Source organism: Rutilus rutilus (genome assembly GCF_951802725.1).
Source record: "Rutilus rutilus genome assembly, chromosome: 9".
Classification (NCBI taxonomy): Eukaryota; Metazoa; Chordata; class Actinopteri; order Cypriniformes; family Leuciscidae; genus Rutilus; species Rutilus rutilus.
In genome coordinates, this window is record NC_140223.1 from 27,339,929 (window position 1) to 27,353,447 (window position 13,519).

The following is a 13,519-nucleotide window of genomic DNA, read 5'->3' on the forward strand; positions in this document are numbered from 1 at the left end:
CTCCCACGTTTTGTGGTTGTCATGTAGCAGGCCTCTCTAGGCCTCTTTGTAAGTGAACTCCCATGCACTGTGGTTATCAGGTAGTAGGCCTCACTAGGCCTCCCTGAAGTTAAGCTCCCACATACTGTGGTTATCATGTAGTAGGCCTCTCCAGGCCTCCTTGGAAGGTTAGCTCCCACTTACTGTGTGTTTCCACTTAGCATGGTGTTTCAGGTAGTAGGCCTCTCCAGGCCTCTCTGAAAGTGAGCTCCCACGTTTTGTGGTTATCAGATAGTAGGCTTCACCAGGCCTCTCTGAAGGTGAGCTCCCACATACTGTGGTTGTCAGGTAGTAGGCCTCTCCAGGCCTCTCTGAAAGTGAGCTCCCACGTTTTGTGGTTATCAGATAGTAGGCTTCACCAGGCCTCTCTGAAGGTGAGCTCCCACATACTGTGGTTGTCAGGTAGTAGGCCTCTCCAGGCCTCTCTGAAAGTAAGCTCCCACGTTTTGTGGTTATCAGATAGTAGGCTTCACCAGGCCTCTCTGAAGGTGAGCTCCCACATACTGTGGTTGTCAGGTAGTAGGCCTCTCCAGGTCTCCCTGAGTAGTTTCACTGTGGTGCTGGGTTTTTGTAAGCTAGTGGCCGCTTACTTTCAGTTTAGCAGACCTTATCAGGCAGCTACCGAAGGTGAGCTTGCGCCCTGGCTCAACTCAAGTTTGTATTCTCTGCTACGGGTTCCCTCCTGGAACCTCTTTATCCTGCTACAGCCTGGTTGCCTACCAGGTAGATCTAATGCTCCCCTCACTGAGGGTCAGTATGAGTATGTGGTCTCCTGAGTCTGATCAGTCGGTCGTAGGCCTCTTATGAGGCCTCCCAGTTAGATCAGTCCTTAGGCCCTCACAGGCCTCCTTAGTGTTTTGAAACACAAACACTGGGTTGATCCGTGGATCGAGTAGAGAAACTCCCCTCGCTGGCAAGGGTTGTAAAGCACTATGCTGAGTCATACTCTCCAGGATATCCCGTCTCTGAGATCCGGTCCGAGTGGTTCACTGCCTGCTTCGCAGTCCCTCGGGTTGGATGCCTTCCTAAAGGCAAGTGTCCAGAGGCTCTGTCTTCGGACAGACAGGAAGTGGCCAGACTGTAGTGTCTTATATGGTGACACCAGGTCAGGCCTGCCTGGTGGCATTTCAGGTGGCACGTTCCCCTGAATAGTGACTGGCTGGGGTTCCCTCAGGTTCCCCTAGCCACATTCCCTAGAAGGGACCCCTTCTAAGAAGTTGAAGTTGTGGTCCTAGGCCCTTGAGCAGGCCCAGGTAGACCTTTCACTAAACTATGTTTATGGAGGTTTTCTGTGGTGTCATTTAGCTTGGGCTATGACCGTAGGGAGTGCTGTCACTGACAGCTCAGTGTGACCTGGGGGTGAGTGGTACTAGCGTTCATTTGAATTGCCGGTTCTGACAGTTGTCACTGCCTTTTGGCATGCACTCCCCTTAGCATGGTGGCGTTGGTATATCGTTCCCCATAGCGTCATTCTGACGTAGTGTAGAGTTCCCTTTCGAAAGGGAACGTCTCAGGTTACGACTGTAACCTATGTTCCCTGAGAACAGGGAACGAGACACTACGTCTTCCTGCCATGCCTCGGGGCCTGCCTGCAACAGTCCCTTCAGACGATAGGATGTTTGTCATGTTTGCAAGGCGCCCTTTTATACTTGCAGGTCGCATGTTAATCATTCACGTTAATGATTCACGGGCTGTCGCCGGTCAATGTGATTGCCGTGATTTGATATTGATTTCAGACACCTGTCACGCCTGAGGCGTTCCCCATAGCGTCATTCTGACGTAGTGTCTCGTTCCCTGTTCTCAGGGAACATAGGTTACAGTCGTAACCTGAGACGATCTCATACTACTGCATGCTAGGCTATTTCAGAACTTATCAGGTCTAATGATTTAAATGTACAATACTCACGTCAGGGCCAGGAATTCCACAAATTCCTTCTTGTCCCTTTTCCCCCTACAGACAAAGTTTAAAAAAAAAAAAAAAATCCTCCATCATTTACTACCTGGCATCCTTATAAAACCTTAGCAACTGAAAACTCATTTCACATGTGGAAGTTTTACCTTATCGCCTTTTACATAGTCTTCTGGGTTGGGCTCCACATATTCAAATGGACCTGGATCCCCCTTGGGACCTTGCTCCCCCTGTAAGAGAATCAAGATGACATAAACAAACCTTCACTTATATTCTGTAAATTCATACTACCATGTGTGTTATTTACCTCATCTCCTTTTGGTCCAGGCAGTGATCTTCCTGAGTCTCCCTACAGGAAATAGAGCAAAATTGTATAAAAAAAAAAGTATTCCATATTACTCACAGATGGCAGTCAGAAAACAAGCAGAAGTTTGTGTCAAATTAAAGGTACACTATGTAACTTTTTTTTGTTCAAAATGAACAAAATTTTAATTAGTCAATACATCATCAGTCCATCTTCCAAAACGTGTTTTTTGTCTTACCCTGATTCACTATGGTAAGCCTATAATAAGTGTTTATATTTTAGAACAGGGTCAGAAGGGTCAGTTCATTATGGTTGTTGTAGCACTGTGCTTGAATTTATTTTCAAGGAAGTATCGTGTCTATTAATGGGTAAAGTTACAGAAACATCTTCAGCTAGTCAGCTTCAGATCCTCTCCATCTAAACGGATTATTTCTCTTAAGCCTATAGTGAATGTTTTATGAGCTGTAGGATAACCATATTCATCCGCAAAGTCACGCAGAGCCGAAGCACAACCAAAACAATGTTCTTCTTCAAAATGCATGCAGTTTTGTTTTTTAACTGCTGGAAGGCCAAAAGTTACATACTGTATAGTGTACCTTTAACTTCAGTCATCTCAGAGAATGTTCTTTCTCATAGGCATGTACATGCAAAACTCACCGGTTGGCCTTTCAGGCCTGGTAAACCCTGTAAGCCCTAGGATAAGCAAAGAAAAAGGAAAAAACAAATACAAGAAATCAAATGAAAGAATTTAGAAACATTTAGATAAAAGAGATCAAGCAGCTATATATACAGTATATTTACAGTTGTAACCAGTTGAATAATTTTGAGACCGCAGAAGTCATTAAAAGTTGCATTTTCAGTTGAATTTGGGGAAACCACTTGAAACAGTTGTTGTGTTGAGCTATTTCAATTACTTTTGTTTGATTTGTTCATTGCAAACAGCTGAAAGTCTGTAAATATTGCCAATAAACCTGATTTGCAATGGGGGTTGAATAATTTTGATTACAACTCTATATATATTAACCCTTGTGTAGTGTTCATATTTTTATTATTCAGCCAATGTTCGTGGGTCTGGTGGACCCGCTGCATTTTGGGGTTTTTAATTCAACATAATCAAACAATTTATGTTAAAATACTCAACAGATGTTTACTTCATCCCAATTACAAGCAATATAAACAGCATATATGGTTAATATGTTCTCTTTACCTTTGTTAGATCACATTTAAGAATTGCAACCTTGTGCGGGAATGGCAGGGGTAGAAACAAAACTCACTTTTGCACTCACACTCTCTCACACTAACACACAATCTCTCTCTCACATGCATGCACACACTCACACACTCACACACACACACACACACACACACACACACACACACACACACACACACACACACACACACACACACACACACACACACACACACACACACACACACACACACACACACACACACACACACACACACACTAACAGCAAGCCCTGACAGGAGGAGGACAGAGTAAAGGTACACAGGACCTAAAATTTCCACTTTTATTAGCCCCGGGTCCAGTGGACCCGAACATCCTGTGTGTAATATAAATGTGTAGGGGGGGTGTACAGTGTGTGAAGTCATTGAAAATGTGTTCTGATATATGTTCTTCACAGAAAATGAGCCAAGGCCAATGAGTCTGAGGTTGAAAAAATAATTAATTGTATCATTTTTCTTTTGATAAAAAATGAAAACGGGTCCTACAGACCCGAACACCATACAAGGGTTAACACACACAAAAACTGTTGTGATATTCAAAAAAAAAAAAAAAAAAAAAAACATACTACACCATTTTGCAGATGTAGTGCTTGTAAAAAATGTAGAGAATGCTTGTCTCACCATAAGTCCATCGGGTCCTGCTCGTCCTGGTGGACCTTGTGGGCCAAAACCCCCTCTAACTCCCTTTGTGCACATGCAAACACAGACACAGACAAACAAAGCAAACCTAACTAATAAATAAAACTGCAATAACATATAACTACACTACACCAATGTAATCTATTATATGTTCATATAAGATCTGCTTTTTTGCTCTTTGTACATACTTGTGGTCCACGTATTCCTGGTGATCCATCAACACCCTGTGAATGAGGGTCACACGTTTACAGATTTGTTAGGTATAAAAAGATACATTTTTGGCACTGCTTACTTTCAATACATTCAGCAGTACTAAAATATGAAGACATGAATGTATGGCATTATACGTACAAGTCTTCCAGGAACGTAAGTTATCCTATAAGAGGTGTCCCCTTTGATCCCTTTTAACCCAGGTAGTCCCTAAAACACATATGCAAGTAAAAAAGAAGGGAGTCATGGAAATAATTTAGTTAAAACAATCGTTTGTTTGTTTATTATGTTTTTAACACCATGTTAGCATCAGAGCTGTTTACATGGCAATCACAATCCATATAATTTAAATTATTATATAAAACATTTTAACTTACCATAAGATCTAAAATACATTCAGGTGATACATTATGAAATATTCCATGTAAACATGTTTCTGAATAAAAGTGTTTTCTGGCAGTATCATAAAAATTATAGTCCAACAGACTATGTTTAACAGTCAAAGGAACTATCGTGTCTATCAATAGAAACCCATGTCATGTGTAAGTCTTCAGTGACCCAGTCAGCACCTCGTGAAGACGACTTGGTCATGCCTAGATTTGAAGTTATGGAAGACACTTTTTTGGGGGGTTTATTTCATTGAGTTTATTTTTATGTTCATCCCACTCCTTCTGTCACTTGTTAGTTTCCACTCTCTCATTACCAGTCAGTCCAATGTGACTTGGAACCCAGAAAAAGATGATATTACAGTTTTCCTTCTTCAAAAGATCTAATTTAGTTCATATTTTGACAATTATGTGGTGGTCAGTCTTTATGGATTCAAGTGCTTGAAGACAAGACCTTGTGTCAGAGGCAATTAAATAGTTCTGTTCTTGACCCTTCTCAATATTTTCCAGAACCAGAAAAAATACTAGAGCCTCAGCCGTGAAGATAGAGCCTTGGTCTGGAATTTAAATGTTAAAACAATCGTAAAAAACGATAAAAAATCATAAAAGCTGGAGACAGCTATGTAATTGCTGTTTTGAGAACCAGAGGGATTGGTTAAACCAAATAAACCCAGTCAACAGGAAATCAAAATGACATACTGTTACATTATTGCACGCAATTTTCTTTCTTATTACATGCTCCTGGTCTAATTGTAAGCGATTTACTGTGTTACACCAGGAATTTTTATTTTTATTTTTTCCAATATTTATTTTTAACCCCTCTCTTCCAGACTACTTTTCACTATCCAATCGATTCCCAAATCCCTATGGATAAAATCAATCTCACCCTACAATTTTTCTTGTTGAATATCCTGTTTCACCCAGAAATAAATCAGACTATGAAAGTAAAATGGGTTCATGTTGACTCTAAGAACTGTTTCACGTGAGGATGTCGTAAACCTATGTCGTACCATGGGTCCTGGCAGGCCGGGTCGTCCTATCTCACCATCCAGTCCACGTTCCCCTCTGGTTCCATTACATCCATCCTTCCCTGGAAGCCCAGGAAGACCACCAGGCCCCGGATGACCCTGGAAGATGACCAACATTATTGGCCCTATCTTGCACCCAGCGCAATTGACTTTGTACACCGACGCATGTATCATTCCTATTTTGCACCCGCGCACAGCGGACTTTTCCCTCCACAGACGCACATCGGTAAATTAGTAAAAAATTAACTTGCGCTCCCGGGGGCGGTTCAGCGCAAAGAGGAGGCGTGTTCCGGCGCAAACGTTCCCTGGTGCTATTTTGCAGGTTTAGAAAACAATTCCGCCACTGACCAGGAAAAAGCTAGTCTAAAGTCAGTGGCGCGTTGCGCATGTTATTCATATGCTATTTTAAGGGCGCATGCTTGGCCATAATCAATGTAGCGTGTGCATGCACTTTACTTATCTCATCTACACACAGACGCAGCAGTTTTCATTTTTAGAAAACCATACATTATTACAAGGAAAAATATTAACACACGAGGGAAATCATTGTTGTGTCCATGAAGATGTGAAAAAATAGGCATAAATCTAGCTTACACATTTACCCAAATTTTTATACGCCTATTTAACCGAAGCTAATTTGGGTGGGTTTCTCCCATCCCCATACAATGTCACTTCTCTGTGTTTTACGGCCCTGGCGAGAACGTCGGTCTCCTCGGCTGTGAACCGCTCCTGGCGCGCGCCTGGCAAATCCACCGTTATAATAGCAAACAGCCATGGAACAAGCGTGACTGCTCTTAAAGGGAATGTGAGATGTCGCTCTGATTGGTTTATTTCACGTTACGCCCAAACCACACCTATGAATAATGAAGCTACTAGTTCAGACCAACCCATTTTAGATTTGCGTCCGGAGTCATTTATCCCGCTGGTATAATAGCAACAGCGCCCAAGACCCGCCCACAAAGTTACTTGCGTTTCGCGCTTGATACTTGCGTTTCAGATTGTTAAAATAGGGCCCAAGGTGGCATATGTCCATATAGGGTAAAAACATGCAGGTAAATTACTAGTAAAAACTATTGTATTAATACAGTACAGTACAATATAATATATATATATATATATATATATATGATATGATATGATATGATATAATATAATATAATATAATATAATGTTTTTTAATTATAAAAAAAACGTAATTAGATTTAACCAATTGCACTCATGATGTCTAGTAGCATTTGTATGTCTTGTTAACTACAAATTGATCAATCGTTACATATATAGTTTGTATTTCTATTGATGAATACTGCAGACTGTTACTTACAGGCACTCCATCTAACCCAGCATGACCGCTAACTCCTTGAACACCCTATTACAAAAGAGTGCAACAGAATAAAGGTCCTTGTATTGATTTGTATGAGAATTGTGTATGGGTATGTGTGTTTCTGTGTACCTGGTCTCCTGGCGAGCCAGACTCTCCAGGGAATCCTATGATACCACGTACACCCTTCTCGCCGTAAAATCCTGGGGTGCCAGGCAAACCTGGGGGGCCTTGGGGGCCCTGCCGACCTAAGATACCAGGATTTCCCTGGAAAGCAAGACAGGGAAAATAAATATAATACAGTGCTATTATGGTATATCTACTGCAACTCTACCATGGAAAGTCAAAATTCTTGTTTAAGAAAATATAGTATATTATAGTTAATTGTTTTTGTCATTTGTGACAGTATAGTGTAACTGAATCCATTCTAAATTTGCTATTTTGAAATGTACATTACCGTTCAAAAGATGCTGAAAATTCGTCTTTAATCACAGGAATAAAGTACATTTGAAACTATATTCAAATATAAAACCATTATTTTAAATTGGAATCATATTTCATAATATAACAACATATGTGTATGAAATTAATGTATCACTTAAGCTTTGTTGAGCATAAGAGAATTCTTTCAAACCCAAACTTTTGAATGGTAGTGTGTTTTTACAAAATCACCACAAGGGTGTGACAAAACATAAAGAACAAACTACAGTATATGCACAACACTGCTGTGTGTCACCAAATCCTACCTGTTTTAGGATGGAGTTTGATTGGTCAGTGATGTTAAGTGCATTGTGCTTGAGTATGATCGTTAATTTTAAAGTGCTCTCAGCGTGTGTAAGTGTGATCAGTGAATAATTCTGTTGTACATATACTTGTAATGAAAGATGGTGGATGGGTTGCTTTCTGGTGGATTCTGCTTGCTTCCAATTCCTCTCTCTCTCTCTCTCTCTCTCTCTCTCTCTCTCAACACAAACACCACTTGAACCTGCCATAAAATAATCGTTCATAAAGTTTGGAAATGTTTAAGCGAATTACAAGGGCATTCACTGGCTTCATCATCCGCCGGTATTTTCCTTACAAATGCTCTACGAAGGCATCATTTATGTCGATTGGAATGCAGTGGGCTTATTAAAATATGAAACTCACTATCAGAAGGCTGCTTTCAATTTCAAATGTGTTCGCTTTGTGAAGAGCGCTCGCGCATGCGGCTGTGCGTGACTCTGTGTAAGTGGTTAAATGTACTAGCATCTCAAAATGCGCTTAAGACACAAAATGAAAGTAAACAGTCAGTTCCCTTTCAGTCGGTCACGTTCGACGCCACATCGGGGTGATCCGACTGTATAGGAATCTCGCTAGAGAGCCAATCTACATCGAGTGAAACTAAATGAGCCAATGCACATTGACGTGTGATCATTTGCAGCGGCAGCTCTGCCACGCAGCATGGGTATATTATGAGCAGCAGGTGCGATTGCACTGCAGCTTTTCGCTTCGGAGCCGAGTGTTTTGGATGCTGATCATACTAAGACTGTTGACATTCAATGAGCAGCTCTTCAGCAGAACCTCTCGTGTGCGGTGTTGGCGATACAGCGTGGCAGTGGGGTCGATCTCCCTTTTCTCTCTCTCTCTCTTTTCTCTCTCTTTCTCTTTTTTTTTGTGTTGTTTGTGTGCAAGACTGAGCAAACAAAGGCTGTTCTCACAGCTGGTATGGTGTGCTGAGAGGGCTGAAAAGTTGTTATTATGGCTGGTAAGAGACCACCTACAAAGAGAGAGAGTCAGCACACGACAGGCTCCAAGAGGGGCGGCAAAGCCAAAGGCAAGAGGCCCTAGGACGGGTGACCCAGAGATGGAGGGGACTGCTCTTCAGGAGATGGTGACCGCACTACTCCCTCCCCCAGAAGAGGGCCGGGTGGAAAATCTTGTATTTCCTTTTATTTGTGTTACACCGCTGGCGTCACAACCAGCGGTCCCAAATTTTCAATAAAAGAGCAGTTTCTTCCATCTCTGGGTCCGAAGAGGGCGTACTGGTCCATACGGACAACACTGTGACTGTTGCGTACATCAACCGGCAAGGTGGTCTACGCTCCTGTCGCATGTCGCAACTCGCCCGCCATTCAGGATGCTCCCTTTGAGCCTCTGCAGTCAGCAGACTTAAAGCTTCTCTCCATGAAGACTTTGCTGCTGGTTGCACTGGCCTCTATCAAGAGGGTAGGGAACCTGCAGGCATTTTTGATCAACGAATCGTGTCTAGAGTTTGGGCCGGGTGACGACCATGTGGTACTGAGACCCCGGCCTGGCTATGTGCCCAAGGTTCCTACACCTCCCTTCAGGGACCAGGTAGTGAACCTGCAGGCACTTCCCCTGGAGGAGGCAGACCCAACCTTGGCTTTGCTCTGTCCCCATCCGCGCTCTGCGACTGTATGTGGACAGAACTCGAAGCCACAGGACCTCAGAACAGCTCTTTGTCTGTTACGGAGGCCAGCAGAAGGAAAAGGCTGTCTCCAAGCAGGGGTTAGCCCACTGGATAGTGGATGCCATCGCCTTGGCTTACCAAACACAAGGCGCTCATTCTACGAGAGGCGTTGCATCCTCCTGGGCGCCGGCACGCGGCGCCTCGCTAACAGATATCTGTAGAGCTGCGGGCTGTGCGACACCTAACACGTTCGCTAGATTTTATAGATTTTTATATGTAGAGCCGGTCTCCTCCCGTGTTCTCACCCTAAATGGGTAAAAGCTCTGAGAGGCCCAGCTCTGTCGGCTTACTGCGCCCTACTTATATTGCTCCAGAGTGAAAAACCTGTTGAGTCCTCCACCACCCTCGGAGCCGGACATGGTGGAGCGTCCGGTGCCAGGCCTTTATCTGTTGAATCATTGAGAACCAGGTCTAGGCTGGGTTCCATATGTACGACCCTGCGGGGATCCCATATGTGTATTCTTCCACGGCTGCTCCTAAACAGAAGCCTGTGTCTTTCCCTTGGGCTAAGTCACCCCAGTATTTCATATGCAGTACAGCCTTTGGGTTAGATGTATATCTCCACATAACTCCTCCAGGGAAAAATGTGGCTACCGCAGCGTTCCCCTTCCTAAACGGTAAGGGCACGCTTTCCCAGTGTTATCCAATAGTCTCGCTGTGTGGGTTATCATGGAACACCAGTGTCAGACACTCTCTGTGTAAGCCCTCTTCTATCATCCTTCCAGGCAAGAAGGGGCAGAAGGCTTGCTCAGGGCACTGAAAGAGGGCAGCTGCTGTGGTGCTTTGGTAGGTATTCCTATAAAGTCGGATCACTCCGACATGGCGTTGAACATGACCAACTGAAAGGGAACGTCTGGGTTACGTATGGTAACCCTCGTTCCCTGAAGGAGGGAACGGAGACGCCACGTTACGTCGCCAGAGCACCTGTACCCCGCTGCGCGGCCGGGCCAAATGCTCGGCTCCTCAGCGAAAAACTGAAGTGCAATCGCACCTGCTTCTCATTATATACCCGCGCTGCACGGCAGAGCAGCTGCTGCAAATGATTGCATGCCAATGTGCATTGGCTCGTTTAGTTTCACTTGAGGTAGATTGGCTCTCTAGCGAGATTCCTATTCAATCAGATCACTCCGATGTGGCGACCATACGTAATTAAAACAGACAGGACAAACTACATCTTAAATTTTAAAACAGATCTGTGCATTTGTGTGAATGCAGCTTATCAGATCCCCCGCAGTCTATGATGTCAACAGTAATAATCAGAAAAATCACTCACAAAAATCACGTTCAGATACTCTTAAATAGCCTACTGAAAGCATTTTGTTTATTGCATGTAATGTTTTTTATTCCTTTTAGTTATTTACTATTTGCTTTTGTTTTGAAGCTTTATTAGTTTACATATTTAAAATTCTTAACATAAATTGTTTTAATTTAATTTGTAATTATTTTAAAAAGTAGGCTACTTATAATTACATATGTAATTAAATAAAAAGATTGAGAATTTCAAGTTGGTAAACAATTGAATTAATGTGGGGAAAAAAGTAGATCAATAATCGTTTTGGAATTGGATTCTGACTCTCGGAATCGGATTGGATCTTTAGGTGCCTAAAGATTCCCACCCCTAAAATACAAACAATACAAATATTACAAAATGTAGTGGCCAATATGTCAAATATTTGACTAAAAGCACGGAGAGTGTAAGGAGAGCGCACAACAGAGAATGTCTTGGAACAAATATTTAATGATTACTTGGAGAAATAACAAAGAACAACACAACTCAAACCAAATCCAAACGAGAACCGACCAAGACATAGGGAGTATATACACAGGAGACAGGGAGGAACTGATGGGATAATTAACGAGACACGGCCGAACAATCTGAACTAATGAGGGTGGTGATCATTGGAACAAGGAGTTGCGAGAAACTCCTGCAAGAGCAAATGATTCCAAAAACAAACAGACATGTAACCTGCACACACAGCCTCCCTGAATGGGAGGAAAGGATGCTAATTGCAGGTTCTGCCGACAGCTGGTTTGTGACAGTTTCAGTTTCAGAGCACTTTAAATAAAAATACCAGGAACGTTGCTCTCTCTCTTCCTCCGGTCAATATCTTGAGCTGACAAAGCCAAACAGTTTCATCCATCTATTAATGTAAACACACACACATAAACAAGCATGCTTTTTTTTATGACCTGTTTTGGCCTGAAAGGCACTGGATTTTATTTTGATCAGAGACAATAGCACAGCACTGGCAGTGAGTAAAAAAGTACAAAAGTCAATAAGTAAAAAACTACAGACTAAACTAAACCATGTGTGTGTGTACTTGTTGCTCAAAGCATTGTAGCACATTATCATTCTCTGCTTTGCATATATTTAATGCTGCTAAAACACTGTATACAATGTATAAAGGAAAGTGTAAATCTTATGTAATTATTTACACTATCGTTCAAAGGTTTGAGGTCAGTAAGATTTTCTTTTTGTGAAGGTTTTAATAGTTCTCTTACGAGAGGTTCTCTCATATTGCGTAAGTTGCTTACTCTACGGGTAAAGTCATCTTTTCTCGAGATCTGAAGCCAAAAAATTATCCTTAATTTTGTATATATTGTCAACGCAGTGCGGCAGCCAGCAGACCATAGCAGGCTGTATAAGCGTGCTCATTGGCTGACCTGCGGCAACTGCTGCAGCCTATCGGTGAGCCCTGCGTGACGTCGCGCCCTCTGTGCGTCACAGCACGCCAGAATGGGTGTGGCTTAGCGTATATAAAGACGGGCTCAACAGGCTGAACTCTGATTTTCATCTCTTCAGCAAAACTCTTCGCATCGCTGGATCTTGAGAAGCCGCCGCCGTTAAAGCAAGCAACCAGCAAGCCTGGGAAGCGTCTCAGGAAGCCGGCCGTCTTCGCCGCCTTCAGCCATCCGTGCCTGTTGAGCTATCCGGCGACAGTATCCTTTTTCTGCTGTGTGTGTTCGCCGCTACGACACACACTTTCTATCTAAAAGAGCGCGAGGCGTTTTTATCAAAATGCCTCGCTCTTCCAGTGGCTCGTGCCGCGCCCCGCTCAGCACCGGAGACCGCCATCTGATCTGCGCTCTCTGTCTGGGCCGTGGGCATGCAGCCATCGCTCTCTCTACGGGCGGCTGCCCTGAGTGCGAGGAGCTTTCAATGTCGACCCTGCGGGCTCGACTTGAAGCTTTTAATGACGAAGCTGTCACTCCGCCTGTCTCTGCTGGGCCGCGCAGGAAGAAGCGCCGCTCCCAGAGGCCACCGGAGACCGATGTGGCGCTCAAGAGCTCGCCGGAACCCTTCCTTCGAGCCTCTTTCTCCCGCCCGCGCCGCCTCAGGGGATGAAGCGGATGAAGTGGACGAGGACACCGCCGCTGACAGCTGCTCTATCCTGGCCTCTGACAGCGAGGAATGGTCCGGTTCACACCACTCTGCCTCCTCGTCAGTCCAGGAGTCCGGCCGTACTTGGGCCGGCGTGGATGCGGAACTACTGCGCCTCCTCACCAAGGCCGTCGACCAACTTGGCCTCGAGTGGTCACCGCCTAAAGAGCCCGCGCCGAACAGACTCGACGGCTGCTTTCTTCATAGCCGCCGCCAAGCACCCGCGTCCAGGACTGCACCCTTCCTGCCGGAGCTCCACGCTGAGCTTTCTAAATCGTGGAATGCACCATTCTCCGCGAGAGTGCACTCTCATGTCTCCTTGGCACTCTCACAGGTTGACGGCGCCGCCGAGAAGGGGTATAATTCCATCCGCCCTGTGGAGGAAGCGGTTGCAGCGCACCTTTTCTCGCCTTCTGGATGGCGCTCAAAGGCTGCCCTCCCATCCAAAGCCTGCAGGACTACATCAGCCCTTGTCGGCCGCGCTTTCACCGCCGCCGGACAGGCCGCCTCAGCTTTGCACTCCATGGCAGTCCTACAGATCCTTCAAGCCGATCTCCTCCATGAGCTGGATGAGAAAGGCCCG

General features: G+C 44.2%; 1 protein-coding gene across 1 annotated transcript in view; it reads right to left on the bottom strand.

The window, feature by feature from the left end:
- Positions 1-13,519, bottom strand: part of col4a4 (collagen, type IV, alpha 4) — a 73,642-nt gene that overhangs the window by 30,169 nt on the left and 29,954 nt on the right. The window contains exons 5-14 of the mRNA XM_084419538.1: positions 7,217-7,351; positions 7,088-7,132; positions 5,749-5,865; positions 4,494-4,562; positions 4,331-4,366; positions 4,125-4,187; positions 2,910-2,945; positions 2,256-2,297; positions 2,098-2,178; positions 1,946-1,990 (exon numbers count right to left, since the gene is read on the bottom strand). Coding sequence (XP_084275664.1) covers positions 1,946-1,990; positions 2,098-2,178; positions 2,256-2,297; positions 2,910-2,945; positions 4,125-4,187; positions 4,331-4,366; positions 4,494-4,562; positions 5,749-5,865; positions 7,088-7,132; positions 7,217-7,351 — 669 coding nt within the window. The remainder of the gene's footprint in view (positions 1-1,945; positions 1,991-2,097; positions 2,179-2,255; positions 2,298-2,909; positions 2,946-4,124; positions 4,188-4,330; positions 4,367-4,493; positions 4,563-5,748; positions 5,866-7,087; positions 7,133-7,216; positions 7,352-13,519) is intronic.